Here is a 26670-nt window from a genome sequence, read left to right on the forward strand (position 1 = left end):
GAAAAGCTACTTTAAATAAAAGTTAAAATTAAAAGATATAAAATAAACTATATTTTTTTTTTGATTTTCCTTTTTAATTACTAATTAATTCCTAAAATGCAAAGTTAAATCCTAAATGCAAATGCAATATATTTTTGTATTTTCATTAATTAAATAAAATAATCATGCACAGATAAATGCAAACAATTGACAGAAAATGCCACAAAAATCCACAAAATTGCAAACAATGAAACAAAAAAAAATTATTTTGTTTTGAATTTGTGGGAGTAATTCATATAGGGCAAAAATCACGTGCTCACATAGGTCATGCTTATTTGCATTATGTCATTTACGCTTAGTAGGGCTCGGTCCCGGGCACTGTGTCCCTTTATAGGAGGCCTATCCAAATTATGTCAAAACAGGCACATGGCCCAAAAAGATATTTAATCATCCCTGTGTGCTACATGCTGCATTCTTTAAGGGTAAAGGGATCCTTTGGCGGACCAATGATGGTTGAGGGTAAATGAGAAAGAAAAGAGGGTGAAGTATAAAGATGAAGCAAGTAGGGCCTAGTTATATTTTTCTTTCACAATATTTTCAAGAAAAGACCCAAAAATGAAAATGAAAAAAACCAAAAAGATTTAACATGTTTCATCATTTTTCAAAAAAAAATGTTTTCTCCAAATCAGTGGTTTTTTTATTTCTCTCACGTATCCAATCTTCCCTAACTACGCATACCTGATTCTCGTCTTTCGGGGCGGGATACTTAGGTAGCCCACGTAGGGTCCGATCTTCCTAGTAAGTCTTAGGTGTTCTTGGCTTCGCGGGGTTTTGGCCAAATCTTGCATGTCTATCCACGTTCGGCCACATCGGTCGTTTTTGCAAAATAGGCTATTTTTGCTAAGTGGTTGGTTGAACTATGTCCGGAGAGTCTCGAATCCACAATCAGCTCTTTCCTAACTTTAAGGCTCGTCCTGGTCGAATTTGCATGTCTAGCCGTTTTTGGCCATATAGGCCATTTCTACAAAATGGGTCATTTCTGCAAAGTAAATTTTTTCATGTCTTAGGTCACCTTTGTTGAGTTTGCACTTCTAGCCACATTTTGGCCACGTAGGTCATTTTGCAAAAATAGCCCTAATCATGCTTTGCATGTGTCCAATAAAAGGTGTCGTGGCGTCACATAGTGTCTTGAGTCACTAATCTATTTGGTCTTATTTTTTCTCATTCAGGCATGGATCCATGTACCAGATCTCGAGCATGACAAATACCCCAGGACCATCGCATTTGGGAGCTTGTTTGAAGAGACTTTTTATATTTTGAGTCTGTCACGTTTTCTTTTACTTTCTTGTCTTGTCTAGTAGTTTTGAGTCTTTTAGGTGGTGTAAGAGTTTGCCGAGTCTTTTGTCACCGTACTTCCCATTTGTATTTGAAAACAAAAAAGATTAGTTATAAATGAAAATCCAAAAAGATTCTGTTTTTAGTTTATTTTTTCCATTACTCCTCCAGAACTACGCTTGATCTGATTCATGTGGAACATGATACGTAGGCAACCTACATAGGGTTCGATTGAATCATATTTTAACTAAAAAAAGAGATGAAGTTATAGGATGTGAGAAATGAGAGGAAATTGTAGGAAGTAAGAAAAGAGCGATAATGAAAAAGAAAAGAGATGGGTGGAAATGAAAAACCAAGGAAAAAATTAAAATGAAGAAGAAACGGGGCAAGAAGAGTGAAATTGGGATGATGTCATATGACCTTCTACCCTCGAAGTCATTTTAGAACGGATAAGTATGACTAGGTGCATTGCACATAATGTGAGATTATCTTATGTTAAATGTCCTAACGCTAACGTGATGACTTTATTTTGTTCCTCTTTGTTATCTTCATTATAGCAGAAGGGTGGTTGGTTTGTGGTTCTTAAACTGGTAACTCTTTCCTACAACATAAAGTCGAAAGGCAATAGCAGACGACAACGGAATTGAGTTGGTTGATACTGGTACCCGAAAGCAATTGGTTGAACAGGACACTGGGTTGGTTGTTAAGGATGTAAAGACAACACATGGAGGACATGTATCAGGCTTGGATGGCTGGGAATGCACCACCCTCGCCACCACCTAGCTTCCTAGATGCTACCCTTACCCAAGCTCCGATCATAGTGCCAGATGATCCACCATACTCTCCAGATTTTCCCGCTTATCACAGCTTTCCCAACCTCCCTAGTAGCTCAATCGTTCGTCCTCCAACTATCTTTCCAAAAAATAACCCTCATGTCATATCCACTACCTCCACCATCACAGCTTCTCAACAACCTCTTTTTAGGTCCAACAGTGAACACCAGTTCAAACCTCATGATATCCAATACTACCCCCCAGAGTTGGCCCACCAAGCCCCGGACTCATACAATCATAGCCCTCGGAATGAGCCTCATGTTGAAAATGAAAAGTTCACAAGGAGAGAAGAGCGAGATGAGATATCCAGAAAGCTAAAAGGTATAGAACAATCCTTAAAGAACATGCAAGGGATGGAAAATCAGATTAACATGTCCTACGATGACCTATGTATGTTTCCTAATATCCATCCGCCCGCGGGTTTAAAATGCCAAAGTTTAACTTGTATGACAGATATGGGGATCCAGTAGCCCATCTGAGGGGTAATTACAGTGAAATGAGAAATGTTGGCAGGAAAGATGATTTGTTGATGGCGTATTTCAGTGAGAGCTTGACTGGGGAAGCCATGGAACGGTATACTCTTCAAGATGTCAGTAAGTCGCATGCATGGGATGACATGGCTCAAGATTTTGTTCGACACTTTCAGTACAATCTAGACATTATCCCAGACCGCTCCTCCCTATCTAAGATGGAAAAGAAGCCCGAGGAAAGTTTTAGAGAGTTTGGGCTCAGATGGAGGGAACAAGCTGCTCGGGTCAGTCCCCTGATTGATGAAGAAGAAATGGTTGAGTTTTTCCTACAAGGCCAGGGACCTGCCTACTTCAGTCATTTAATCCCAGCTTTATGTAAGCCTTTCAATGATGTGGTAAAAATGGGGGAGATGGTAGAAGAAGGAATCAAGTGAGGAAAAATCATTAGTTATTCTGCATTGAAAGATACTGCAGAAGACATTCAGAACAACTCAATAAATTTGGGGGAAGTAAGAGAAATAGAAAAGATGTTGAACCCCGCCAATGAAAAGATCCAGTGGGTGTTCCCGGTCAACACTTTCAGCCTCAATATCGACCCCATAAATATTCTCGTACTCTAGATAATCCTCCCCGATGCTACTTCTCTCCACAAAATCCCCAAAGTCATACCTCACCTTCCCAGACTCTATCCACAATGCACTTCCATATGTTCCACATCTACAAGACCCGCAATAGCCTCCACCACCTCCACAAATGTCTTTCCTACCTCCTCAAGCATATCAACCACCTACCCGCAAGAGGTTCCAACCAAGTCCGGAGTACAAAATGAAAAGGCAGCAACAAAGAGAAAAGTCTTTCACTCCTATTGGAGAATCATATGACAATTTGTTCCATAGATTGAGGCAATTGGACATGTTGAAACCGATTCAGATAAAAATGTCAATCCCCTTCCAAAGAATTTTGATTATTCTCAATGGTGCGCATATTGCTCTAATGTCCCATATCACATCAAAGAGAAGTGTTGGAATCTGAAAAGAGCAGCCCGGAAGCTTGTTGAAGCAGGTGACATTGTCGTGCAAAATCCAAATGCAGCACATTCTAGCCACAGTCCATTGCCTGTTCATAATGAGACGCATATGGTGGGTATGATTTGTGTTGAAAAGGAATATGAGAACTCTTCTGAATCCCTTGGAAGGCCACTCGCCGCAAAATTCTCAGCGCTATCAGTATTGGATCCAGAAGTTGCTCTTAAGAACGAGTTGGCAAAGAGACACCCAAAAGCAATTTGCTAAGGTCAACGTGATGGAGACTTGTGAAGGTCCTAGTAATGTCGATGTGCGACTCAGTGGCAAAGATGTCGAGCTTTGTAATTGGAAAGACACTCCTTTCTTGGCTAGCCAAGGAGGAGTTTTGGTGGTTAATTTGTTATCATTTCTGTTGTCCGGGTTATTTCAGGGTTGTAATCCGGATATTGTCTTGTGACTCAAACCCCTCTATCATTTTATTTTTCCTAGTTCGTTTAGTCATAGTAACTCGTTTAGTGTTATCTAGGTTTGTTCCAGAGTTATAACCCCAGTTTATTTTGCTTGTTTCACTGTTCAACCCTTTACCCTTATGTCTAATGCAATTTTCTGTTTTCTGTTATTTCTAGTCCGTATTGTTTAGTTTTTTTTTTCTTTTATAGTTCTTTTCATGTTGACTCTAGTGACATGAATTGTACGTGGAATTCTCAGCCTGATCTTGAAAGTTAGTCTAATCATGAAGCAATGAGACAAGTTTTGAAGATGATAGAGACATTTGAGGGAAATAGGTAAAGATTTGGACATTTGAGGTCATTTAAAGCCCGAATTGTGTGAAACTAGGGCAGATAGTTTGGGAAGTTAAGAGGACTACAACAATTTGTTGCAAGAGAGCGTGTCCCAAACAATTTGAAGTGAGCAACTTTGTGTTCAATTGCATCTCAAGTTACAAGATAAAGCAATGACATGGTGGAGGACATTCATTATGGAAAAGTATTACTCAACAAGAGTTCTATACTTGGCAAGGCATTACAGAAAAGTGAAAGGCATATCTGTGATATCAATGTCGTTGTTGCAAGGAAATATTATGCGTGATCTTCATCTTCCATTCCCAAGTTGCATGTGTCGTACTTGGCATTTTCAGAGATTGCGAAGCTCTCTTTCAGCTATCCAAACACTTTATACCTTTTGGTACCCTTTTGAGCCTGTGCTGATTTCTTTGACCTCCCCTCTTTTGGAATCAAGTTGGAGTCATAAAAACAATAGGTTCATGTCCCTATAGGTTTGTTTTAGAAAGTTCATCCCAAAATAAATTTCAAAGAAAAAAAAATAGAGATAAAGAAAAAAAAAGAAAGAAAAGAAAAAGAGAAAATAGCAACATAAAAGAGAGTATTCTTTTGAACTATGTTCGACCTGATTCTTGTCACCACAAGATACGTAGGCAGCCTTACGGTTCGGTCGCACCAAATAAAATATTTCATAATCCCACGAAGTCGAGAGTGAGGCAGTTTTTCTTAGAAATTCCATCTCAAAAAAAAGAGAAGAGAGAATAAAATTCTCTTGTTTTAGAAATTGGGGCAAAATTTTAAAATGGATTCCAAAAGTTGTAAATAATTAACCCTATTATATTAGTTATTTTGAGCCTTTATGATATCTTTTCTTTCTAACCCTGTCCAAAAGCCACATTACAGTCCAAAAAAGACCTCCAAGATAATCTTTGAGAGTGCTGAGTTAGCCATGCCAAGAGCATATGATATTTTTACCATGGTTAATACCTTGTCATCTGTAGAATCAGAGGAAATAAGAAGAAAAGAACAAAATGAGAGAGTCTTATTGGTAAAAACCTTCACAGGCACCATAAGGCCATGGTGTGTTGAGAGAAAGAACAAAATGAGAGAGTCTTGATGGAGAAAACCCTTCGGGCACTACAAGTCGATAAGGACCGTGATTCAGATAGGATAATCAAAGTATCGAAGCCCAGTTTCACGGCTTAGGGATACATCAAGAGTTGAACATTAGACTTGCTTGACAGATTAGGTCACTTAATCCAAAATGCATGTCATGGTCATTAGAGTTGGTATCCACATCTGTCACACCTCCTTTTTTCATGCCTACCCGAAGGATTGCATAAAAGGGAGTTTTTCCACTTTAAGTGACATTATTCGAAATGGGATTATTTATTCAATTCAGAGTCGCCACTTGGGATAGGTTTGGCTTTTGGTGTCCCAAGTCACCGGTTTATCCTGAATCCCAAATCGAGGAAAATTTCGACTTTCTAGGTGAAGTCTGCGAACCAAAATTCTGACTAAGGAATTTTGTTGACCCGGGGGAAGGTGTTAGGCACCCTCGGACCCCGTGGTTCTAGCACGGTCGCTTAAACTATCATAATTGGCCTAATATCTTATTTTAAAACATGTTCATCCTATAGTGCAATTTAAACGCCGTTTAAAACGCGTTTTTGGATCACGTCACATGAAATGCACCCGGATCCGAAACACATTTTAATCAACGTTTTAGGATTTGGATTTGGGTCACATGAAATGCGCACCCGAGTTTAAGAAGGTAATATTATTAAAAGATGAGCCTAAAGCAACTAGCGTGTTGATATCTTTGCGGGAGGCCATGAAAATTCGCTAAATGGCACGTCCCGAGTTCTATGTATTTTAATGGAAGTATTTAAAAAGGGCCTCGCAATTTATGGTTTTTATTTGGCGTGGCGCACCTCAATTTCATTTTTTAAGGATATTCGACTAAAATTCGGAAAGTCTAAGAACCTTTTATTATCTATATTGGCTCGATTCTTATTCTGTTTAAGAGGTTTACATAGCTGACCTTAAAATGGTTAGAGGCTAATTAATAAAAAAAAGCTCATCAAGAGGATGTATCAATCCTAAGCGAATTGGGCTAGATTCTAGGCAAATAGGATACGGCCCATTAATTAGGAGGAAATGTCCCTCCTGGTCCTTCAGCATCATGGGCTCAATGATGAGCCCAATTTGTTGGCATGGGACATATACAAGCATACTATTCAAAGGCCTATGTGCCAAATATTAGCAGCAATTAAAGTCAAACTTATGTTAAGAGGGGCATATCTAATAAGAGTATCTTCAGAATGGGTCAAAACAAAGTTAGATTCGAAACAGGCCCAATAAACCTCATATGGCAGACCACAGTATTCCCATTTTTTAAACTAAAACTTAAAACATAGATTATGCAATAACAACTACTGAAACCAAGCAAATTTTAAACAGCTATCCCTTAAACGATTAAGCTAACATTGTCATTTGTTATTTCAAGCTTAAGCATGACTGTATCACCATAAGTTCTGATTTCAAACTACAAAACCACAGACCTACTTAAGTATCCTTCATGCATATTTAACAATCACTATTCACAGGAGTGTTCATTTACTATTACAGAACCAAGAGTCCAGCATTTTCTAGATAGCTAAATACAAGTTCAAATCATAGAGCATGGCTAGACATATTCAACAGGAGCACAAGGAACTATCTCATAACAGGAAAATAAGAGTGTAAACAATTAGAGTCAATAGCCTTCTAATGATCAAACATGGTTTTTCTTCAAATTACAACTTGAATATCAAATTCCAGATATAATTCCAGTCTGGTTCCAGCTTGTAGCATTTCATCTATTAGCAAATGGTATGGAGAAATACCTGAAATGTGAGGAAAGTACAGCAAAGTAATCAAAGACCAGCAGCAGCAAATTTGAAATAACAGCCAGAAAATAGAGCCGGAATTGCTTTTGAAAAACCAGAAAGTTTATGTTTGAAACCCAATCTTAAGCTCAGTTGACGATCAACAGTATAATGGATCTCCAGATTTGTTTCAAAACCAAATCCAACTCATTGTTTAACCTTGAGATCTAGAGAACGATTTCAGAACTTGACAGGATTCTCAGCTATTTTTTGAGCATTTATTTAGGATTTTTTGTTTTGAATTCTAAGATCTAAACTCTATTTACTTCAATTCTCAAATTCTGCAGAAAACTTTGTTAATTTTCAGTATTCACTCTCAAAATTTCAGCTTCTAAACTTTTGAATTTCAAATTTCAGATCTCTGGACTTCTAAACTTTCTTTTGCAAAGCAGGGGTACTGCCTTTTATAGGCAAAATTAGGGCAATTTCAGACTTTTACTTTGCACCCTAGCCCCCTCTTTATTTTCAGTTTTTAGCTTAAAAGTCCTTGAAGGACTGACTTGTTTCCCAAGTTACACCACTCAAATTCCTGGAATTTTAATTGGAACCCCAATCTAGAAGGCTCTAGGGGTTTCTATTTCAGTTACTGCAAGATTCTCTTATTTAAAATACCTATACTAACCCTGAATCAATTCTGAAATTACTAACATATGTTAACCTAACCCCAGCCCTTTTAACTTGGTCAAAAAATGATCATGGTTACCTACAAGGCTTGGAATTATTCATCCATAACCAATCAGGAATCCAATTATAAACAGATCCCCCTAAAATTGAACTATCAAATCCATCTAAACCTAATTTTGAACTTGAAGTAGTTCTGATTAACTAAAATTGCAGGCTATCACTAAGAATTAAACAGAAAACTAAGAACAACAAAATTAATAAAAATACAAAATCATGCTATGTCAATAGAGAAAAATCAGAAACTGAAACAAAGAATTTAAGAAAAACTAACCAGCAAATAAAAAGGACAGAAAACAAATAATAAAAAAAAAGAAAATATGAAAGAGAAGGGAATACCAGAATTAGGTCAAGACCTGGACCAGCCACCTTGAATCCCTTGACCAAAATAGTGTTTAATCGTGTGTTTTCATGAGAAAACACACGGCTAAACTCTATTAAGGTCAAATTACCCGTAAACCCTCTTTTAAGAAATTAGGGTTTTCTTCGAAGTTAGATTTGAGGAAATCAGTGGCGGTTTGAGGGGAATAAACTAAGGATTAGGGAAGAGAGGGTGGTGGAGGTTCTATGGTGTTATTTTGGAGGGTTTTAGAGGCGGCGCCGCCGGACACGGCGGAGGTGACGGCTAGGGTTTGGGGTTTTTGGGGGATTCTAGCATGATTTGAAAGAAATTGAAGGTAGTATGGGCATGGGGGAGGTGAGAGGAGTCTTTGGTGAAATTTTGGGAGTGACTGGCCAATCGCCGCCGGCGGAGACGATTTCCGGCCGGCGGCAGACGGTGGCAGGCGGCGGCGTTAGGGTTTCCGGTGAGAGGTCTGAGAGACGAGAGGGTAGGAGGTCCTGAGGGGGGGTAGGGGTCGTTTTGGACATATATATATTAAGTAATGTAGGCTTCTCAACTGTTAGATTATAAAACCTACACGGTTGAGATTAATCGAAGACCAAACGACACCGTTTATGGAAAAAGGGGGGTGCTGGACCGGGTATTTGGATTTTAGGCTGGGTATGGGTCATTTCAATGGGTATCAGGGGTATTAAGATTGGGCTGGCCCAAAAATTGGGTATTTTTTTATTAAGACTCTTATTTCTTTTAATTTTTTTATTTTCTCATTCATTTTTTTTAGATTTTTGTTAAATACAAAATTAAAAATAAAAGACATGATTTAATTCTAAAATTAAACTAATTAATTTTCAAAAATTAACTAACTACCTAAGAAAAAATTTTGAAAAAATTAAAGTAAAATGCAAAAACGACTATTTTTGTTATTTTCTTTCATTAACTAAATAATTATCCTAAAAAGTAGAAAATTAGGTCCTAAATGCAAATGCACTATTTTTGTATTTTTATGAATTATATCAATTAAACATGCACCCAAAAATTATGCAATTAATTCCCCAAAATTAAATAATTAGAGGGAAAGTTCTAATTTTAAGAATCTTGTAGGAGTAATTCATGCGAGGCAAAAATCACGTGCCCACAGCTGCCCCTCTTTGCTCGGAGACACGAAGGGTTTTCCGGCAAAGATAAATGAGCAATTATGAGGGATTTTTGCCCGCTTGGCACTCCATGAGAAGCATTTTTGAAAAATGTCTAACCGAACCTTGCTTCAGAGGTTGCCTACATATCCTTGGCTGTAAAGGAATCAGGTCAGTGTAGTTCTGGAAGTTTTGGTTGCTGGGACTACCGGGAGCTGTGATTCACTACTGTTGCTGCTGCTACTGCTTGTTGACCTCCTTATTACACCAAAAGGAAAATCAAAGCTAAGCTAGCTATGCCTATCAACTATGAGTTACAAGATTCCTATCTATAAATCTCTTGAAGCTTGATCTTGAGTCTTAGCTGGTTTTTGCTGTTGACTCCAATCCGAATCTTGATGCTCGTCAGCTGCACGTGCTGGTTCTTTCTTCAGCTCTTGGAACAAAGCGGGACATGTGAAACTTGTGACTTCAATCAAATTTTTGAGCAGTCTGCATCTTTCTCCATTTCAGCACTTTGATTTCAACTCTTTTTGTTCCTTTCTTCTTTTCTTTATTCTGGATTGAGACTCATTATTTTGGTCATCTCGAACCCTGTGTCTCGAGGTAAAACCTGCTCAGACACCAAAATAAACAAACGAACAAATTTTTCTGCCCTAGTTTTCACTAGGAAAATTTCATGAGTTATTTGCGACAAAATCTAAACTTTTCTTTTTCTTTTTCTCTCTTTTTTTTTCGAAAGCAAATATAATAAGGATTGCATCTATCTAGAAGGGAAAAGATCAGGGGATGGAGCCCTATATCTAAAACGTCAACTCAGGGATTGGAGCCCTAATGTTGGCGAAAAAGCGACTAGGGAATGGAGGCCCTATGTCTAAAAGGCGCAACTCAGGGATTGGAGCCCTAATGTTGGCTAAAAGGTAAAAAGCTCAACTTAGGGATTAAAGCCCTAATGTTGGCAAAAGGAGACTAGGGAATGGAGGCCCTATGTCTAAAAGGCGCAACTCAGGGATTGGAGCCCTAATGTTGGCTAAAAGGTAAAAAGCTCAACTCAGGGATTGGAGCCCTAATGTTGGCAAAAGGCGACTAGGGAATGGAGGCCTTATGTCTAAAAGGCGCAACTCAGGGATCGGAGCCCTAATGTTGGCTAAAAGGTAAAAAGCTCAACTCAGGGATTGGACAGATAACCTTGAAGCCTAAGCTCAATTTTCCTGATTTTGACGGCACAAACCCTAGAGGTTGGTTAAGAAAATGTGAGTTTTTTTTTATCGTTATAACATTTATGAACATGAGAACTAAGCCATGCATTCATGCATGTGCGAGATAAGGTGAATGTGTGGTTTGACAGTTATTTAGTCAATCATAGAGGTCAAATTACCTGGCAAAAATTTTGTGCTGAAGTGTGTAGGAGATTTGGGAACATTAGACCACATGATATAGTGGATGAGTTTAATAACATCATGCAAAAGTGTAGTGTGGATCAATATCAAGAGAGATATGAGGAACTTACCAGTTATATGACCATTATTAATCCCTTATTGAATGAAACCCATTTTTTCCAAGCTTCATTAGTGGTGTAAANTAAAGGCGACTAGGGAATGGAGGCCCTATGTCTAAAAGGCGCAACTCAGGGATTGGAGCCCTAATGTTGGATAAAAGGTAAAAAGCTCAACTCAGGGATTGGAGCCCTAATGTTGGAAAAAAGGCGACTAGGGGATAGAGGCCCTATGTCTAAAAGGCGCAACTTAGGGATTGGAGCCCTAATGTTGGCAAAAGGCGACTAGGGAATGGAGGCCCTATAAAAAACTCAACTCAGGGATTGGAGCCCTAATGTTGGCAAACAAAGTACCAGGTTGTTATTGCGAATTCTAAGCTATCCTCTTTTGGGATTTTCTTCTTTTGTTATCTCTTTTTCTCTCTTTTTTTTCATTTTTGATAAGATGTAGGAAAGAACTTGGAGGAAACTTCCCTTTTGCATTGATTATTTGTTGCAAAGCTGTTTCAGCACTTGCGCGTCTCTTTTCTTTTGGCCGCACCTGCTTTTGCGCGGTTGCCTGGATTGTAGCTGTTTCAATTTTCAAACAAAGAACAATTGTTAGTTTGAAACGGTGGTTAGTTTTGTGGCCTTGATTGCTTGATCCCGGCCCAGCTTCTGTTGAGAATCTCTGCTGCTTGCTGGTTTTGAAGATTAACCTCTCTTTCAAACCGAAGGACTCAACTTTTAAGATTTCATGACGACTCGCCTGTGTGGGGCTTGGACCCTTTTTCACTTTATTCTGCCTTTAAGACCTTTGTCCTTGACTTTTCTTTTTCGCTTTCAATAACTTTGATTTCAAAGCATCCGCCATCATGGCCAGTCGGGATTGACTTGATGCACCCGCTGAGGCTGGGTACGTTTCATTAGCTTTTGTTAGGGAGAGCCCTGTAAAACCAGTCTTGCCACCTTTTCTTGTATTAATTTCGGGAACAGAGTTAGACCGAAAGGGATTTCAAGGAAAAAGTAGACAAAAGGCAAGAAAATGAATTTAAAGAGAAGCGTCCCTTTCGGGGAGAAAAGAAGGACTTATCTGGGGTGCATGCAGGCTTCAAATAGACATGACATGCTTCTTGGACTGGATGCCCGACCCGCACAAACTTTCCACACTTCTCATAAACTCATTGACCCGTGTTTTAGATCCAGGGAATCTTGCCAGGACTCTTTCAATAGTGGGAGATGTCTTCTCTTCGGCCGACGGCGCCCTTTGCGGGTTTTCGCCAATCGACCTCTCTCATTTCTCTTCTCACCGTCGCCTGATAGTGCTCTTTACAAGTTTTCACTAAACGGACTCTCTCATTTTTAGTTTTTCTGCTCACCGTCGCCTTATGGTGCCCGTAGGTTATCACCGATAAGACTCTCTCATTTAATTTCTCTCAGTTTAATTGCATCAGATTCCAACAATGATGTTTTCAATTCCCACGCCTTTGCCAATTGATTGGAAGGACTTGGACAAGGTTTTTGGGTAAAAGAATCTTGGACGGAATTACAACTTTGGAACCGTTTTGGTGGGCTCATTGCCGAGCCATTATATCATCTGCCCCAGTTTCACTTTTGAGGGAATTGGGATTTTTGTTTTGGTGTGACTGAACCCCAGAGAGAGGCTGCCTATGTACCCTTTCGGGATCAAGTCAGACGTAGTTCAGGGAAAATATTTATTTTTTTTGTTTTTTTTTTGTTTTTGTTTTTCTGTTTTGTTTTGTTTTCTTTTTCTTCCTTCTTCTTTTTTTCTTTTTTTTTCAATACACTTTCGGGTTCCAAAGAAAGGTGACTGGCTCAAAGGGTTTGCAAAGGTTGATAGTGCTTGGGTAGCAAGAATGAAAGCCTTCGTCATCCCAATTGAACAAAGTCATTGCTGGAGAAAGCCTAAACATAGTACCTTTTTACTGCATCCGCATTCACAGCCGCTTCGGGATCATTTCTTTCGATGTCGCCCAGATACAATGCTCCTCTCGGCAATATCGTTTTGATGATGTATGGACCCTTCCAATTAGGAGCAAATTTCCCTTTTGCTTCCTGATGATGACGAAGAATGCGCCTTAACACAAGTTGTCCCACTTCAAAATTCCTGGGCCGTATTTTCTTGTTATAAGCACGGGCCATTCCTTGTTGGTACAACTGCCTGTGGCAGACCGCAGCCATCTGCTTTTCATCAATCAGTGTCAATTGTTCCAAACGGGTCTTGACCCACTCACTGTCTTCAATTTCAGCTTCAACAAAGATTCGGAGAGAAGGGATTTTTACCTCCGCAGGTATTACAGCCTCAGTTCCATAGACCAAAAGGTACGGGGTAGCTCCTACCGATGTGCGCACTGTGGTGCGATATCCCAGTAATGCAAAAGGCAACTTCTCATGCCATTCTCTGGAGCTCTGAATCATCTTTCTCAAAATCTTCTTGATGTTCTTGTTTGCTGCTTCGACGGCACCATTGGCTTTAGGTTTATTCTCAAATTGTTCCAATTCTCGATTTATTCCCCTAAAAGCCTCTTCTTCATCATATTCCGGTTCTTGGTTCATTATTTCACAATTAGACAGCGTGTTCGGATATGGGCATGAACTCCGCAAGCATGTCATGTTATTTAAAGCCGCATTATTAGAACTGAAAAGAAGAAATGAAAGAGAAAAATAGCAAAATCAGAAAGAATAAAGAAAAATGAACGATGAAATATTGATTTCATTTCTTGGAATTTGAAGATAACAGGGCTTACATTTGGAAATTAAAAGACAAGAAACTAAAGAAAACACCTGAGTTACACCCTGGAATAACTCGCGATGCAGAAAAAATGGCAGGACAGGTCTACCGAGACTCCCGCCTGATTGGGAATGGCGTAGCCATCCAATTCTGCAGCTTGGCGTTTGGTCCCATATACAACACCTCAGCGGTGCTTGAGCCCTCTCCTGGCTGAACCATGTGGGTTTCATAGAGTATCTTTCTCATTGCCCCACATATTTCTTCAATCTCTTCGGCCGTAAAGGCCTCATCATCCTCTCCTTCACTGTACTTTGGCTTGACAAAGGTCTCGTACAGATGTGACAGTGGTTGCGGCAAAACCCATCCATCATTCTTTCTCTCGTCTGCCCACTTTATATCATCTGGGGTAGGGTGGAAACCTATCCCGAAGAACTTCTCAGTGGTAGGAAGGGTAACCGGTTCAGCTATTCCTTGCAGGGATTTTCCAAGTCCCTTCCCTAGTTTGAAGCCATGTCTGATCATTTCTTTGGACACCATAATCGAGGCATTGGATAGGAAAGGTTGGGGTCATGGGTTTCCTTCTTCATGCTGGTATGCCACCACAATTTCAAAGGCCTAATAAACGATGTGCTCACTCCCCTCTCTTGCTTCGAGACAGGGGACTGATGGGTCCCGATAAATTGATTGTTCATCCTCCCCGTGGACCACGATCTCTTGATCCTCATGCTCGAATTTTACCATTTGATGAAGAGTGGCGGGTACAGCCCCTGCTGCGTGGATCCATGGCCTTCCCAGAAGAAAGTTGCAGGATGTGTCCATGTCTAGCACTAGGAAAAGCACCTCAAAGCCCACCAGGCCAATGGTCAAAATTAGGTTGATTTCTCCAATTGTGTCTCTTTTGATACCGTCAAAAGCTCGCACACAGACATTGTTGGGATGAATCCTCTCAGTCCCGATTTCCATACGCTGTAGTGTGGAGAGTGGGTAAATATCTACCCCAGAACCTCCGTCTACCATGACCCTCTGCACATAATATCCCTCACATTTGACAGTTAAGTGCAAGGCTTTGTTGTCAGCTGCTCCTTCCGGAGGCAGGTCGTTTTTGCTGAATGAAATCTGATTGATAGCGAAAATCTTTCCGCCATTCTTTCCAACTGTTCTACCGAAGTTTCAGCTGGTACGTATGCTTCATTCAGGGTCTTCATTAAAACCTTCTGATGTTCAGGGGATTTTATCAACAACGACAGAAAAGACACTTGTTCAGGATACTTTCGCAATTGATCAACCACTTCATAGTCTGCCATCTTCATTTTCTGGAAGAAAGCTTCCGCTTCCTCGGCACTTACAGGTTTTTTAGATGGGAAACGCTTTTTGGTGGAATTATTTACTTCTTCCACGTTGGAATATTTCTCAACGGGGGGATTTTCTTGAAGCTCTCCCAAGATCTCTTTGCCCCAACGTTTTATGGTAATTCCATGGTACCGCAGCAGGGTCTGTCATAGGCTTCCGTGGCGTGCGTCCAATAACCACGGGCTCATTCAGCCTCGATGATTTAATTGTCCCCCGCACCACATAGGCTCCTTTGGGTACGTACATCTGGGCTCCCTTCTTCAGTTCAAACCTCTTTGGAGGGCTCAAAGTCAACTGCTTTTCTTTACGGCCTCGTGGGACATAGAGAATTCCTTCTTTGGGAGGCATTGCCTCTGTTCCTGTTTCAACTTTCTTTTCTGGTTCTGTCTTGGTGACTTTGTTCTTCTTTTCCCCTTTATCTTGCTTCGGGGCAATTTTTGGCTTTCTCTCTGCATCAGCAATAGCAATTATGGCCTTTAGTGCCGGATCAAATTCTTTATCTTCACAAATCATTCCAATCACTGCCCATTGTTGCGGGCTGGCAGAGGATTGTTAGTCACCTTGGGGACATCCTCATCCCTTAGCACTATCTTTCCTTGTTCTATCAAGTTCTCCACCGCTCTTTTCAAGGTCCAACAATCATCTGTATCGTGCCCTTCTGGTCCTGAATGATAGGCACATCTTACACCGGCTCTGTAAGCAAGCGAGGCTGGGTTTTGCCTTGTTTGAGTAACTGGCTGCAGCAAACCCATTTGGACAAGCTTTGGAAATAGATTGGAGTAAGATTCACCGATTGGAGTTAAAGTTTGCCTCCTGGGTGGCTCACGAGGAGGAAAGTTATTCTGTGGAGGACGGGGATTGTAGTGGTTTTGGTGAGGAGGCTGATTTCTTGGAAATGGAGCTTGGTTTCTATTAGCATGTTGTTGCGGTCGTACCAAAGGTTGAGCATTCATGACTGCATACGATTGAGGAGCATAGGCCATGTCTTGATGAGGGTAATAATGTTGAGGGGTTCTTTCTGGGAATATGGATCTGGGAGCACGGTGTCTTCTTGCACCTGATGCTGCCATGGATGTTTCTTCTTTCTTCTTACCTTTTGATACTCCTCCAGACCCGCCCTAAATGGCTTGGGAGGTTGCTCTAATATTGGATTGGCTTAGGATTCTGCCTGTTTTCAATCGATTTTCCACCATTTCACCGATTTTGATAGCTTCCGCGAACGGTTTACCCATAGCTGACATCATATTTTGAAAGTAGTCAGCTTCCTGAGCTTGGAGGAACACTGTGACCATTTCGACCTCGTCCATCGGAGGCTTTACTCTAGATGCTTGCTCACGCCATTTGATTGCATACTCCCGGAAACTCTCCGAGGACTTCTTTTTCAGGTTTGCCAACGAGTTTCTATCTGGAGAAATGTCTATATTGTACTGGAATTGTCTAACAAAGTCTCTAGCGAGGTCGTCCCAGATGTGCCAGCGAGAGATATCCTGATCCATGTACAACTCGGAGGCAATACCAACCAGACTTTCTCCAAAGTAAGCCATGAGTAATTCTTCTTTTCCTCCAGCTCCTCGCAACTGATTGCAGTATTTTTTAAGATGAGCAATAGGATCACCGTGCCCATCGTATTTTTCAAACTTTGGAGTTTTGAATCCCAGAGGCAAGTGCACATGAGGGAACATGCATAGATCAACATAGGACACACTTTTCTGCCCACTTTATCCCTGTATGTTCTTGAGGCTCTGCTCCAAGCTTCTCATCCTCTTTGCAATTTCTTCCTGTTCGGGAGTTTCGGGAGTCCTTTCCTGTCCCGCAGTGAACTCAAATTGATGCGGTTGAGGATAAGTATAAGTGGAGAACTGAGGAGGCTCCATTTGGACAGTAAGTGTTTGGAATGTAAACGTTGAAGGATCAAAAGTGGGCCTAGGCATTGCAGGCTGTGTTGTGGTTGAACATGGGGGACCGGTGAAGATATTGGAGGTCGCACTGGACATGAACACCTGGGGGCGAACCTCAGAAGGTATTCCTACGAAATGAGCCGATATGGTGGGCTGTCCCAATGGGGTATTTGGATGGCTGATGGGAATATTGGAGGTATCCCTGATCTAGGGAACAATTCGGGGAATCCGGGGATGGCACTTGGAGGTTCCCTTCCATTCGTCCACGCATCCCACATCTCCATGACCCTAAGACGTAAGATCCTGTTCTCTTCAGCCGCTGCAGATTCCGAGGCCGGGATGCCCGAGATTGGGCTATCTTCTGGGATGGGATTTGCTGGCAAGGTCATTTCCGAAGACATTTCTATGCTCCCCTTTGATCTAGTAAAGTACGGATGTGATGCCAGTATACCACAAAAAACCAACGACCGTTTCTGGACTGATCGTGACAGCAGCAAACGGTTGTTTGAGGCAAATAACAAATAGGTAATCGCACGTTGAGGCATGATGCACCTATACAGTTAAATGTGTTTCTATGTGCTTTGCAACGATTGCATGCGTCATCCCGGCTTTTCCTTATTCTTTCCCATTTTTCTTCTTTCGATTTTCATTTCTCTTTTTGTTTCTCTTTTCTTTTCTTCTCTTGCCCTTTCTCTCATTTTTCATTGCCTCTTTTTTTTCTTTTTTCACTCTCTCTCTTTCTTTTTTTTTTCTTTCTTTCTTTTGGTTATGGTCGAATCCTATAGAGATTGCCTACGTATCATGACCCCGCATGAATCAGACCGAACGTAGTTTTGGAAAATTGGGAATTGAGTAAACTAAAAACTCAGACCATGAAAGCTTTAAGGCAAAAGAAGAATGTTTTTGACTTTTTTTTCTTTTGGAATTTTCTAAATAAAAAATGCTTTAAAAGAAGAAAGGGAATTTTTTTTTGGATTCTTGATTTTGATTTTGATTTTGATTTTATTTTTGAAAGAAAGACTTCTAAAAATTCCTTTTTTTTTTAACTCTGGGAATTTTAAAAGTAAAAAAGAAAATATTTTTTGTTTGAATTTTTTATTTGTTTTCTCTTTTTCTAAGGAAAAAAAGAAAATATTTTTGGATTTTGGATGTAACCTCTTAATTTTCGAAAGAGGGACTTCTTTGAGAAAAATATTTTGAATTTCTGAGCTTTTATTTATTTACAAAAGTACTTCTAAAGAAAAGCAAAAATATTTTTGGACTTCAATTTTTCAAAATTTTTATTGACATTTACAAAAGAAAGACTTCTAAAGAAGAAAAGAGTATTTTTGGATTTTTATTTCCGATTCTTTTTTTTTTTTGGGTAAATACTTCAAAATGAAGGAAACCCGTATTTTGGATTTTGACTTTTATTGATTTTTCTTTTTTCGCATGAACGGCATTAGAAAGAAGGAAACAATTTTTGAGTTAAAAAGCTTCTTCTTTTTTTTGAATTTTCTAAGGAAAGATTTTTAAAGAAGGAACTAAAGGAAAATATTTTTGGATTTTTTTTAAAAATTGGGGTCGGAACCGATGAGGTTTGCCTACGTATCTCACATTCGGTGAGAATCAGACCCGCATAGTTCGGCCAGTTTTGACAAAACCAAACTATTTTTAAAAATAAAATTTTCTTTCATTTTTCTCAAAAATTCGGCAGAGTTTTAGAATTTTTCTAAAAAATACCTACCTCTCACTCTTGGTTTTTCTTTCTTTCTTTTCCTTTTTTATTTTTTTGATTTTTCTTTCCCTATTCTAGAAGCCGGTCAACATGCAAGCCGAAATAAATAAATGCACAAGTAGCACGTAAGATGCATCAGGATGGTCTTTTCATTTCAGGTCACCTGTCCTAGACGGACCCAACCCCTGTGTTGAGTCCCCTAAGTCAAATGCACATGATGCAAACAAACGTTCCTACTAGGGATCCGGCATGAGGCTTTGTTATACTAGGTTTAAAATCTGGGTTTATTGTTCTAGACCTGGCTTACCCGAGCGGACAACCGAGCCGAGGGGGGCAGTATACCGGGGATACAGAAGCTCCGCCGGCTTAGCAACTTGTCCAAACCTCGTTCTAAAATGGGATAAGACTCTAAACAGAAGAGAAGTCACACGAAGTGCACCCTTCTCCATGATGTAGAAAACTTAGAGAGAGGAAGGGTTTCGTAGCAGTTTATATATACAATTCACCAAATATCAAACCAGTAAAGCATTTAGCATGAAACGTGTAGAAAAATCAGATAATAAATAAAGCCAATCATAACAGCTACTCTAAGCTCGAATTCTTAAACCCTGAACCGAAGTTCTGGGTTTGGATCCCCAGCAGAGTCGCCAGAGCTGTCACACCTCCTTTTTTCATGCCTACCTGAAGGATAGCATATAAGGGAGTTTTTCCACTTTAAGTGACATTATTCAAAATGGGATTATTTATTCAATTCAGAGTCGCCACTTGGGATAGGTTTGGCTTTTGGTGTCCCAAGTCACCGGTTTATCTTGAATCCCAAATCGAGGAAAATTTCGACTTTCCAAGTGAAGTCTGCGAACCAGAAATTCTGACTAAGGAATCCTGTTGACCCGGGGGAAGGTGTTAGGCACCCCCGGATCCCGTGGTTCTAGCACGGTCGCTTAAACTATCATAATTCGCCTAATATCTGATTTTAAAACATGTTCATCCTATAGTGCAATTTAAAGTTATTTACCGCTTTTAGTTAATTTTTATGGAAGATTGAACGTCGTTTAAAACGCATTTTGGGATCACGTCACATGAAATGCACCCGTATCCGAAACACATTTTATTCAACATTTTAGGATTTGAATTTGGGTCACATAAAATGCGCACCCGAGTTTAAGAAGGTAATATTATCAAAAGACGAGCCTAAAGCAACTAGCGTGTTTATATCTTTGCGGGAGGCCATGAAAATTCGCTAAATGGCACGTCCCGAGTTCTAAGTATTTTAATGGAAGTATTTAAAGAGGGCCTCGCGATTTATGGTTTTTATTTGGCGTGGCGCACCTCAATTTCATTTTTTAAGGATATTCGACTAAAATTCGGAAAGTGTAAGAACCTTTATTATCTAAATTGGCTCGATTCTTATTCTGTTTAAGAGGTTTACATAGCTGGCCTTAAAATGGTTAGAGGCTAATTAATTAAAAAAAAGCTCATCAAGAGGATGTATCTATCCTAAGTGAATTGGGATAGATTCTAGGCAAATAGGATACGGCCCATTAATTAGGAGGAAATGTCCCTCCTGGTCCTTCAGCATCATGGGCTCAATGATGAGCCCAATTTGTTGGCATGAGACATATACAAGCATACTATTCAAAGGCCTATGTGCCAAATATTAGCAGCAATTAAAGTCAGACTTATGTTAAGAGGGGCATATCTAATAAGAGTATCTTCAGAATGGGTCAAAACAAAGTTAGATTCGAAACAGGCCCAATAAACATCATATGGCAGACCACAGTATTCCTATTTTTTAAACTAAAACTTAAAACATAGATTATGCAATAACAACTACTGAAACCAAGCAAATTTTAAACAGCTATCCCTTAAACGATTAAGCTAACACTATCACTTGTTATTTCAAGCTTAAGCATGACTGTATCACCATACGTTCTGATTTCAAACTACAAAACCACAGACCTACTTAAGTATCCTTCATGCATATTTATCAATCACTGTTCACAGGAGTGTTCATTTACTATTACAAAACCAAGAGTCCAGCATTTTCTAGATAGCTAAATACAAGTTCAAATCATAGAGCATGGCTAGACATATTCAACAGGAGCACAAGGAACTATCTCATAACAGGAAAATAAGAGTGCAAAACAATTAGAGTCAATAGCCTTCTAATAATCAAACATGGTTTTTGTTCAAATTACAACTTGAAAATCAAATTCAGATATAATTCCAGACTGGTTCCAGCTTGTAGCATTTCATCTACGGAAAAGGGTCTGATCTATCCCTCTACTATGATAAATTGTTCAAAATTGTCCCCCGTTATACTATTGGGTCATAAAAGTCCCTGTCGTCATACTATCCTAACAAATCTGCCCTTAGTTAGACGGAAGTGCCACGTGGCATCTCCTCATCAAACGACCCACCCCCAATTTAAAAAAAACCCATCCAATATTGACCCGCCCAAGTTAAGACCCGTTACCTAAAGGCAAAAAGAGAGACATAACTTAAAAATATGGAAAACCAGCATTGTTCTTCATCTTTATTGATATTTGCTCAAAATTTCCAACCCAACTTCTTTGAATCTTAACCAAATTTGTTATAATTTGAGATTTAAGCTCCCCAAGAGATCCCTAACAAAACACAATAACATCAATTAGAAATAGTTTACATTTTCGAAAACTCAATTTTCGAGCTAAGATTCAGAGCTTTCATCAATGGAGTTTTTAGCTCTTGCTTCACGTACCAGCTTTCCAACAATGTTCTAAAAAATACTTTCAACAAGAAACATAGACATCTCAACCCTTCCAAAATTTTAAATCCAGTGTCCAATTGATATATCATCGTTCCCATCCTCTTCTTCTCCTTACTTTTCATCACCATATTCCCAAGAAATTACTGAATTGTGCGGAAGAAAATGGTTCGTCCGTAACTATTTTTACATATATTATAAAATAAAGGAAGATTAGAAATCAGATGCCAATCAAAAACATTTAATTAAAATTTAAGAAAAATGATAAGAAGTGTAGAAGGAGCCATCGGAAACCAAAGTTCATCCGCAAAAGCTTTTTTAAGCAATCACAAATTCACAACAGACCCAGTTGGGTGTTCTTCAAGCTTTTCCAAATAGTCCAATAGTGATTTTAGTTTTCCTTCAACTATATTTTCGCAAATCAGTAATCGAATAAAAACTTAAGCACAACAAATGATTTTTCCAAACAATTCTAACAATAGGTAACCAACAAACCCAGATTTCTGATTTTGAATTTGAAATCTGAAAGTTTTTCGGCTTAAAAAATTGAAATTAAAATCACCATAGGAAGTTAGATTACCTAAAACGATTACTTCCCCAACGCGATTATTAGAAATGGGTATTATTTGGTTTATAAATGGCGGGTCGCGGGTTATGGGTTTGGTGGGTTTCATGCAGCGGGTCGTCTCATATGTGCAAAGATGTTAAAAGGGCACGGATGGATGCCACGTGGCACTTCCGTCTAACTAAGGGCAGATTTGTTAGGATAGTATGACGGCAGGGACTTTTATGGCCCAATAATATAACGGGGGACAATTTTGAATAATTTATCATAGTAGAGGGATAGATCAGACCCTTTTCCGTTTCATCTGTCAGAGTGGAGCAGGTTCATGACGAGGTCTAGACGGCCATGGACAAGACTGCAAGATAGTGGGTCAGTGTGCTTGGTCATGGAAGGGACTGTCGGGCTTAGAAAATTAAGAAAAGGCAAGGAAGGCAGTGATGCAGAAATTTCGAGTTGAGGGGTGCCAAAATCAGTGTTGGGTTCTATCAAATTAAGTCAGCTGCATGCAAGATTTGCTGTGGGAATTACAGGCAGGAAAGGCAAATGAGAAAAAACGTTACACTTGAGGGCAAGGACAACGTAATTCTCAAAAGGGTGATGAACTTGTGATGTCTTTACAAATGGCGAGCATGTGTTGGAATTATTCGACGAGGGCATCGAATTCAACTGGTTGGGGTGGTTTGTTAGACCCTTGATAAAGCTGATCGGCAAAAGGCGCGGCAATGGCAAGGATTTGGCATGATGGCCTTGCCATTGGCCTATGTGTGGGGGAAATCAACATGCAAGACAATGCAGGCGTTGACCATGGCAACAAATTGTTGCAAGGCAAAGTGTGACGGACTACATTACTATTTGAAGGCTAAGGTGTGAAGGACTACACTAAAGCACTAAGGGGCTGTGTGCAAGCAAAGGCCAAGGTCTTGATGGAACAAGGCGGGCTGGACGAAAGCATGACAAGGCAAACCGGGAAAGACCTAGGCGCTAAGACGAGGCGTCTTTGTGCCACGGCAGTGGTATTGGCAACTTGGTGTTGTCTTGACTTAGGTGAGCGGGCTGGCACCTAAGAAATTTGTGGGCAAATGACTTAGCAGGGGAAATGGCATCATGGCTTGGTGACTTGATGCTAATATCAGCTTGGCATTGGCAAAAGGCAGACTTGATCAAGTAAGGGCTATTTGACAGGAACAAGCGGTTGTGGCAGCGGGCGGGCGTGCGGCTAAGTCATGGGCGACAAGTTGTGGCTATGGCATTGGGGCGGAGCAGTGTCAAAGGGCAAGGCTGGGCTAAATGCAAGCCTTGGGCGTGCAGTAGCTGGCCGGAAACACGCACATGCAGCGCATGTGGAGCAGTTGTCAAGTGTGTTGTGCACATGATGTGCAGTTGGGCGGTTGCAACTGCCTTGTCCAAAGAGTTGCTGATAATGGGGCTAAGTCCATGCACGTTTTTAGGCATGTTTGAGCATAACATACACATTTTTTATCATGAGAGATCATGGCCTATCAGTTGGGGGTGTCAACTAAAATGGGCTAACTACACTATATATATGTGTGTTAGCAACCCCAAAAACGAGTCTAAGTACCTAGGGAAGGAAATAGGCAAAGATTTAGGCATAGGGTTGTCTATGTCAAGGCTTGAGCATGGCAAATTATGTGCCATTGCCTTTCCAAAATCAGTGAGAAGCATGAAATGCCTTAGGCAGGGGCTTTATAGGGTAGTTTGTACAAAAGTCGGCAATTTTGTGAGTTGGTGTCTGCCAAGGGTGGCAGCACCTTGCCAAACTCGAGATTTTCGTTTGTAATTCGTTTATTATAAATGGTTGGGAAAGGGTTCCCATAAATCTGCTTGAGCCTTTATTTATTTATGTTTCCTTGAAATTATTCTAAGTGCCAAATCTCGAAAGCGAAAGAAAATCGGGCAAAGGCTGAGCCAAGTATGGACTTGACTGCCGCACAGCGAGCAGTGTTTTCGAAGGACAAAAAATGCCCCTGTGACACCGTCCACCCCTTCATTAACCTAGGAGAAAAACCCTTCTTCTTGACCACACAAAACACCATAGCCGCCACCCTAAAACGACCACCCTCTGTCGCCGGCCATCCACTGCCCCTCTTCACCACCCCATATCCTGTCGTCATCCTCAACCAAGAGAACATTATCAAACCTCCATTAACCTAGACCAGCCGCATCATCCTCTCCAAGACCCTCTGCCTCCAGCAACTCCGCCAAAATACGCATTCCGCCGCCGCACTCCACCAAAGAAAAGGCCTCCACTCCACCCTAAAAAAAAAACCCGCCGGAAACCTAGCACACCCTACCCTTCTCGATCTCCTAACGGCACCCTCAACCTCCTCTCCAAAACCTCACAGCCGCAACACACACACACGCGCAGTAAGGAGAAGAGGAACGATTTGCTCCATGAAATCAGTCCCCAAATACTCTCACCCTCTTCATCAATTTTTCACTAAAATTACATCTCTATTAACCAAAAATCACACTATGTAGACCACCTGCGGTCAATGTTCTTTCGCCAGAAAACTCCGTTAATGCTGCTCACAAACCTTCTTCCAAAAGCACTAATTAACACCCACAAAACAAATTACTGATTTCTTGAGTTAGAGTTTAACAGAGGTCTTCGTTCGAGGTTGCGGATCCGGGTTCCGGTCGTGGTTTATTCTTTTTCTGGTCATATTTCAATTGGAATTCATTGTTGCATTGACGGCTAGATCGGATCATTTGGTACATCTTGCTGGAGGTTAATTAAAATTGGAGAAGTTCTTACTTTAATTGAGGTCCATTTCTTTTTCTTCTCCTAATTTGACATTTTTTTTCAGTCCTTGCTTTAATCAATTTCTCTGATTTGCTATTATATGTGCGTAATTTATTTATTAGTTAATTTCATTTGATGAATATCCGGATATAGGCTATCTGTTCGTATAGTTCCTAAAGTGTGTTTGTTGGGATGAGAATGTTTGTGCAGAAAAGTGATCCAAAATCGACGAAGGATAGATTTGGTAGCATGAACTGTTAAAGAGTTATATGGCCATGGGGTTTGGGGTAATACTAAATGAAATCAAATATTACGCCCATGAACAATTTGTTTTATTTTATCTTGTTTGCTTAAAGTCGGTAGGAGCATATTTAGGCCGTTAACACTCGGGTAGGCAAACCTTAGGATTTTTTTATTCGAGTTGGGAGGTCGCTCCCTTTTAGTTTATTATCCAGGGAATGCCCCCCGAGATTTGTATATATTTTTATCCGGAATATGCCCCGAAGTATTTGTATTTGGAGGCCGAAAATAGAACTCGTAGTATTTTTATTTTTATTTTTATTTTCATTTTTCTTTTATTAGGTGGGAACGACCTCGAGCCTCTTGTATGTTTATTTTTCTTTTCTGTATTTATTTTTACCTCAAGTTGAATATTTTAAAAGCCAACTAGATTGACTATGCAACCATGATTTTCACGGGACTCGGGAAATGCCTAACACCTTCTCCCTGAGTCAAATGAACCCCCTTACCTTGAATCTCTGGTGCAGTCAGTTTTAGAGTCAAATGTGTTTGAAAAAAGAAAATCCATTTATTAAAAAACGGTGACTCGACACACCAAAATCAAACTATGTTGAGTGGCGACTCTGAAAAATTTTTCGTAACACAATTTTTTTGTCACTTTTGTTAATTGAAACCCTTTTCGAGCTTCAAAAAATCATTTTATTATTTTTAGGAGGTTTAGTGAGGTGAAAAAGGGGGTGTGACATTATTTAGAATATTTTATGTTGGATTAATTTTTGAATTCTTTCAACCAAATGATCACTAGTGGTCAAAAATACAAATGTGACATTTTTTTCTTCTTTAAAGTTCAGAAATATATATATATGTTATTTCTTTACTAGTTAAATCACAAAAACATTATTTCAACTCAATATCTAAGTTTCAGATTCTATAGTGAGACAAATTAGAATTGCCATCAAGTCCTTTCTGGCTAGAATATTCAAAGAAGTCCTTCATTGTAGTTTCTCTATATTTTGGAGGATTGCCTTCTGATAATAGCTCCTTAATTGGTCCATAAATCCTAGAAGATGCCAATGGCCCTGTGCCGAAGAAACTTGCTACTGATATTCTTGGACCAACTTTATTTGCCAACACTCTGTGCTCTATGCTTTTGTACTTGTCATTTGATATGAGCTAAAACCATTAAAAAAAATGGCGTATTAAAATTGTTTAAAAGAAAGATTTATTTGATATTAGCTGAAGATCAAAACTTATATTGAAAATAGAAGGATAATTTCATGGATTATCATCTATTCAGTCTGTCGCATCAAAGTCGCAAAACTAACTTTTATAACAAGAAAATAACTCAACTATACATATATAACATTAAAGTAAAAGTTCCAAAAAATGCTAGTAATTTCAATTTTTAAAAACACGAGTAGGTCGTCATAAGTATATAAAATTGCTATGTAAATATGTCACGTCAGCAACTCACCGTGCATAACCAATTAGGTGACAACTTTTAAAAATAAAAAGTTTATTTTTCGACCCAACCTAGCTAATATCCAATATTCTTCCACCATGTGGCACATCATTGGGTTTTTCTATTTTTTTTTTTTTCTTAAGCGAGTAGAAAAATATTTTTTTTTAAACTTTTAAAGTGGTAGGTCACTA

General features: G+C 39.6%; 1 protein-coding gene across 2 annotated transcripts in view; it reads right to left on the bottom strand.

Moving 5' to 3' along the window:
- LOC109226595 (1-aminocyclopropane-1-carboxylate oxidase homolog) overlaps window positions 6901–26670 on the bottom strand; it is a 22630-nt gene continuing 2860 nt past the window's right edge. The window contains exon 3 of one of the 2 annotated variants that reach the window (XM_019391405.1): window positions 6901–7312. In XM_019391405.1, coding sequence (XP_019246950.1) covers window positions 7289–7312 — 24 coding nt within the window. In that variant the 3' untranslated portion in view covers window positions 6901–7288. Of the gene's footprint in view, window positions 7313–23840; window positions 26191–26670 lie in introns of those variants that run through there. The other variant, XM_019391404.1, reaches the window with a different exon arrangement.

This window comes from Nicotiana attenuata, chromosome 6 (genome assembly GCF_001879085.1).
Source record: "Nicotiana attenuata strain UT chromosome 6, NIATTr2, whole genome shotgun sequence".
NCBI classification, from domain to species: domain Eukaryota; kingdom Viridiplantae; phylum Streptophyta; class Magnoliopsida; order Solanales; family Solanaceae; genus Nicotiana; species Nicotiana attenuata.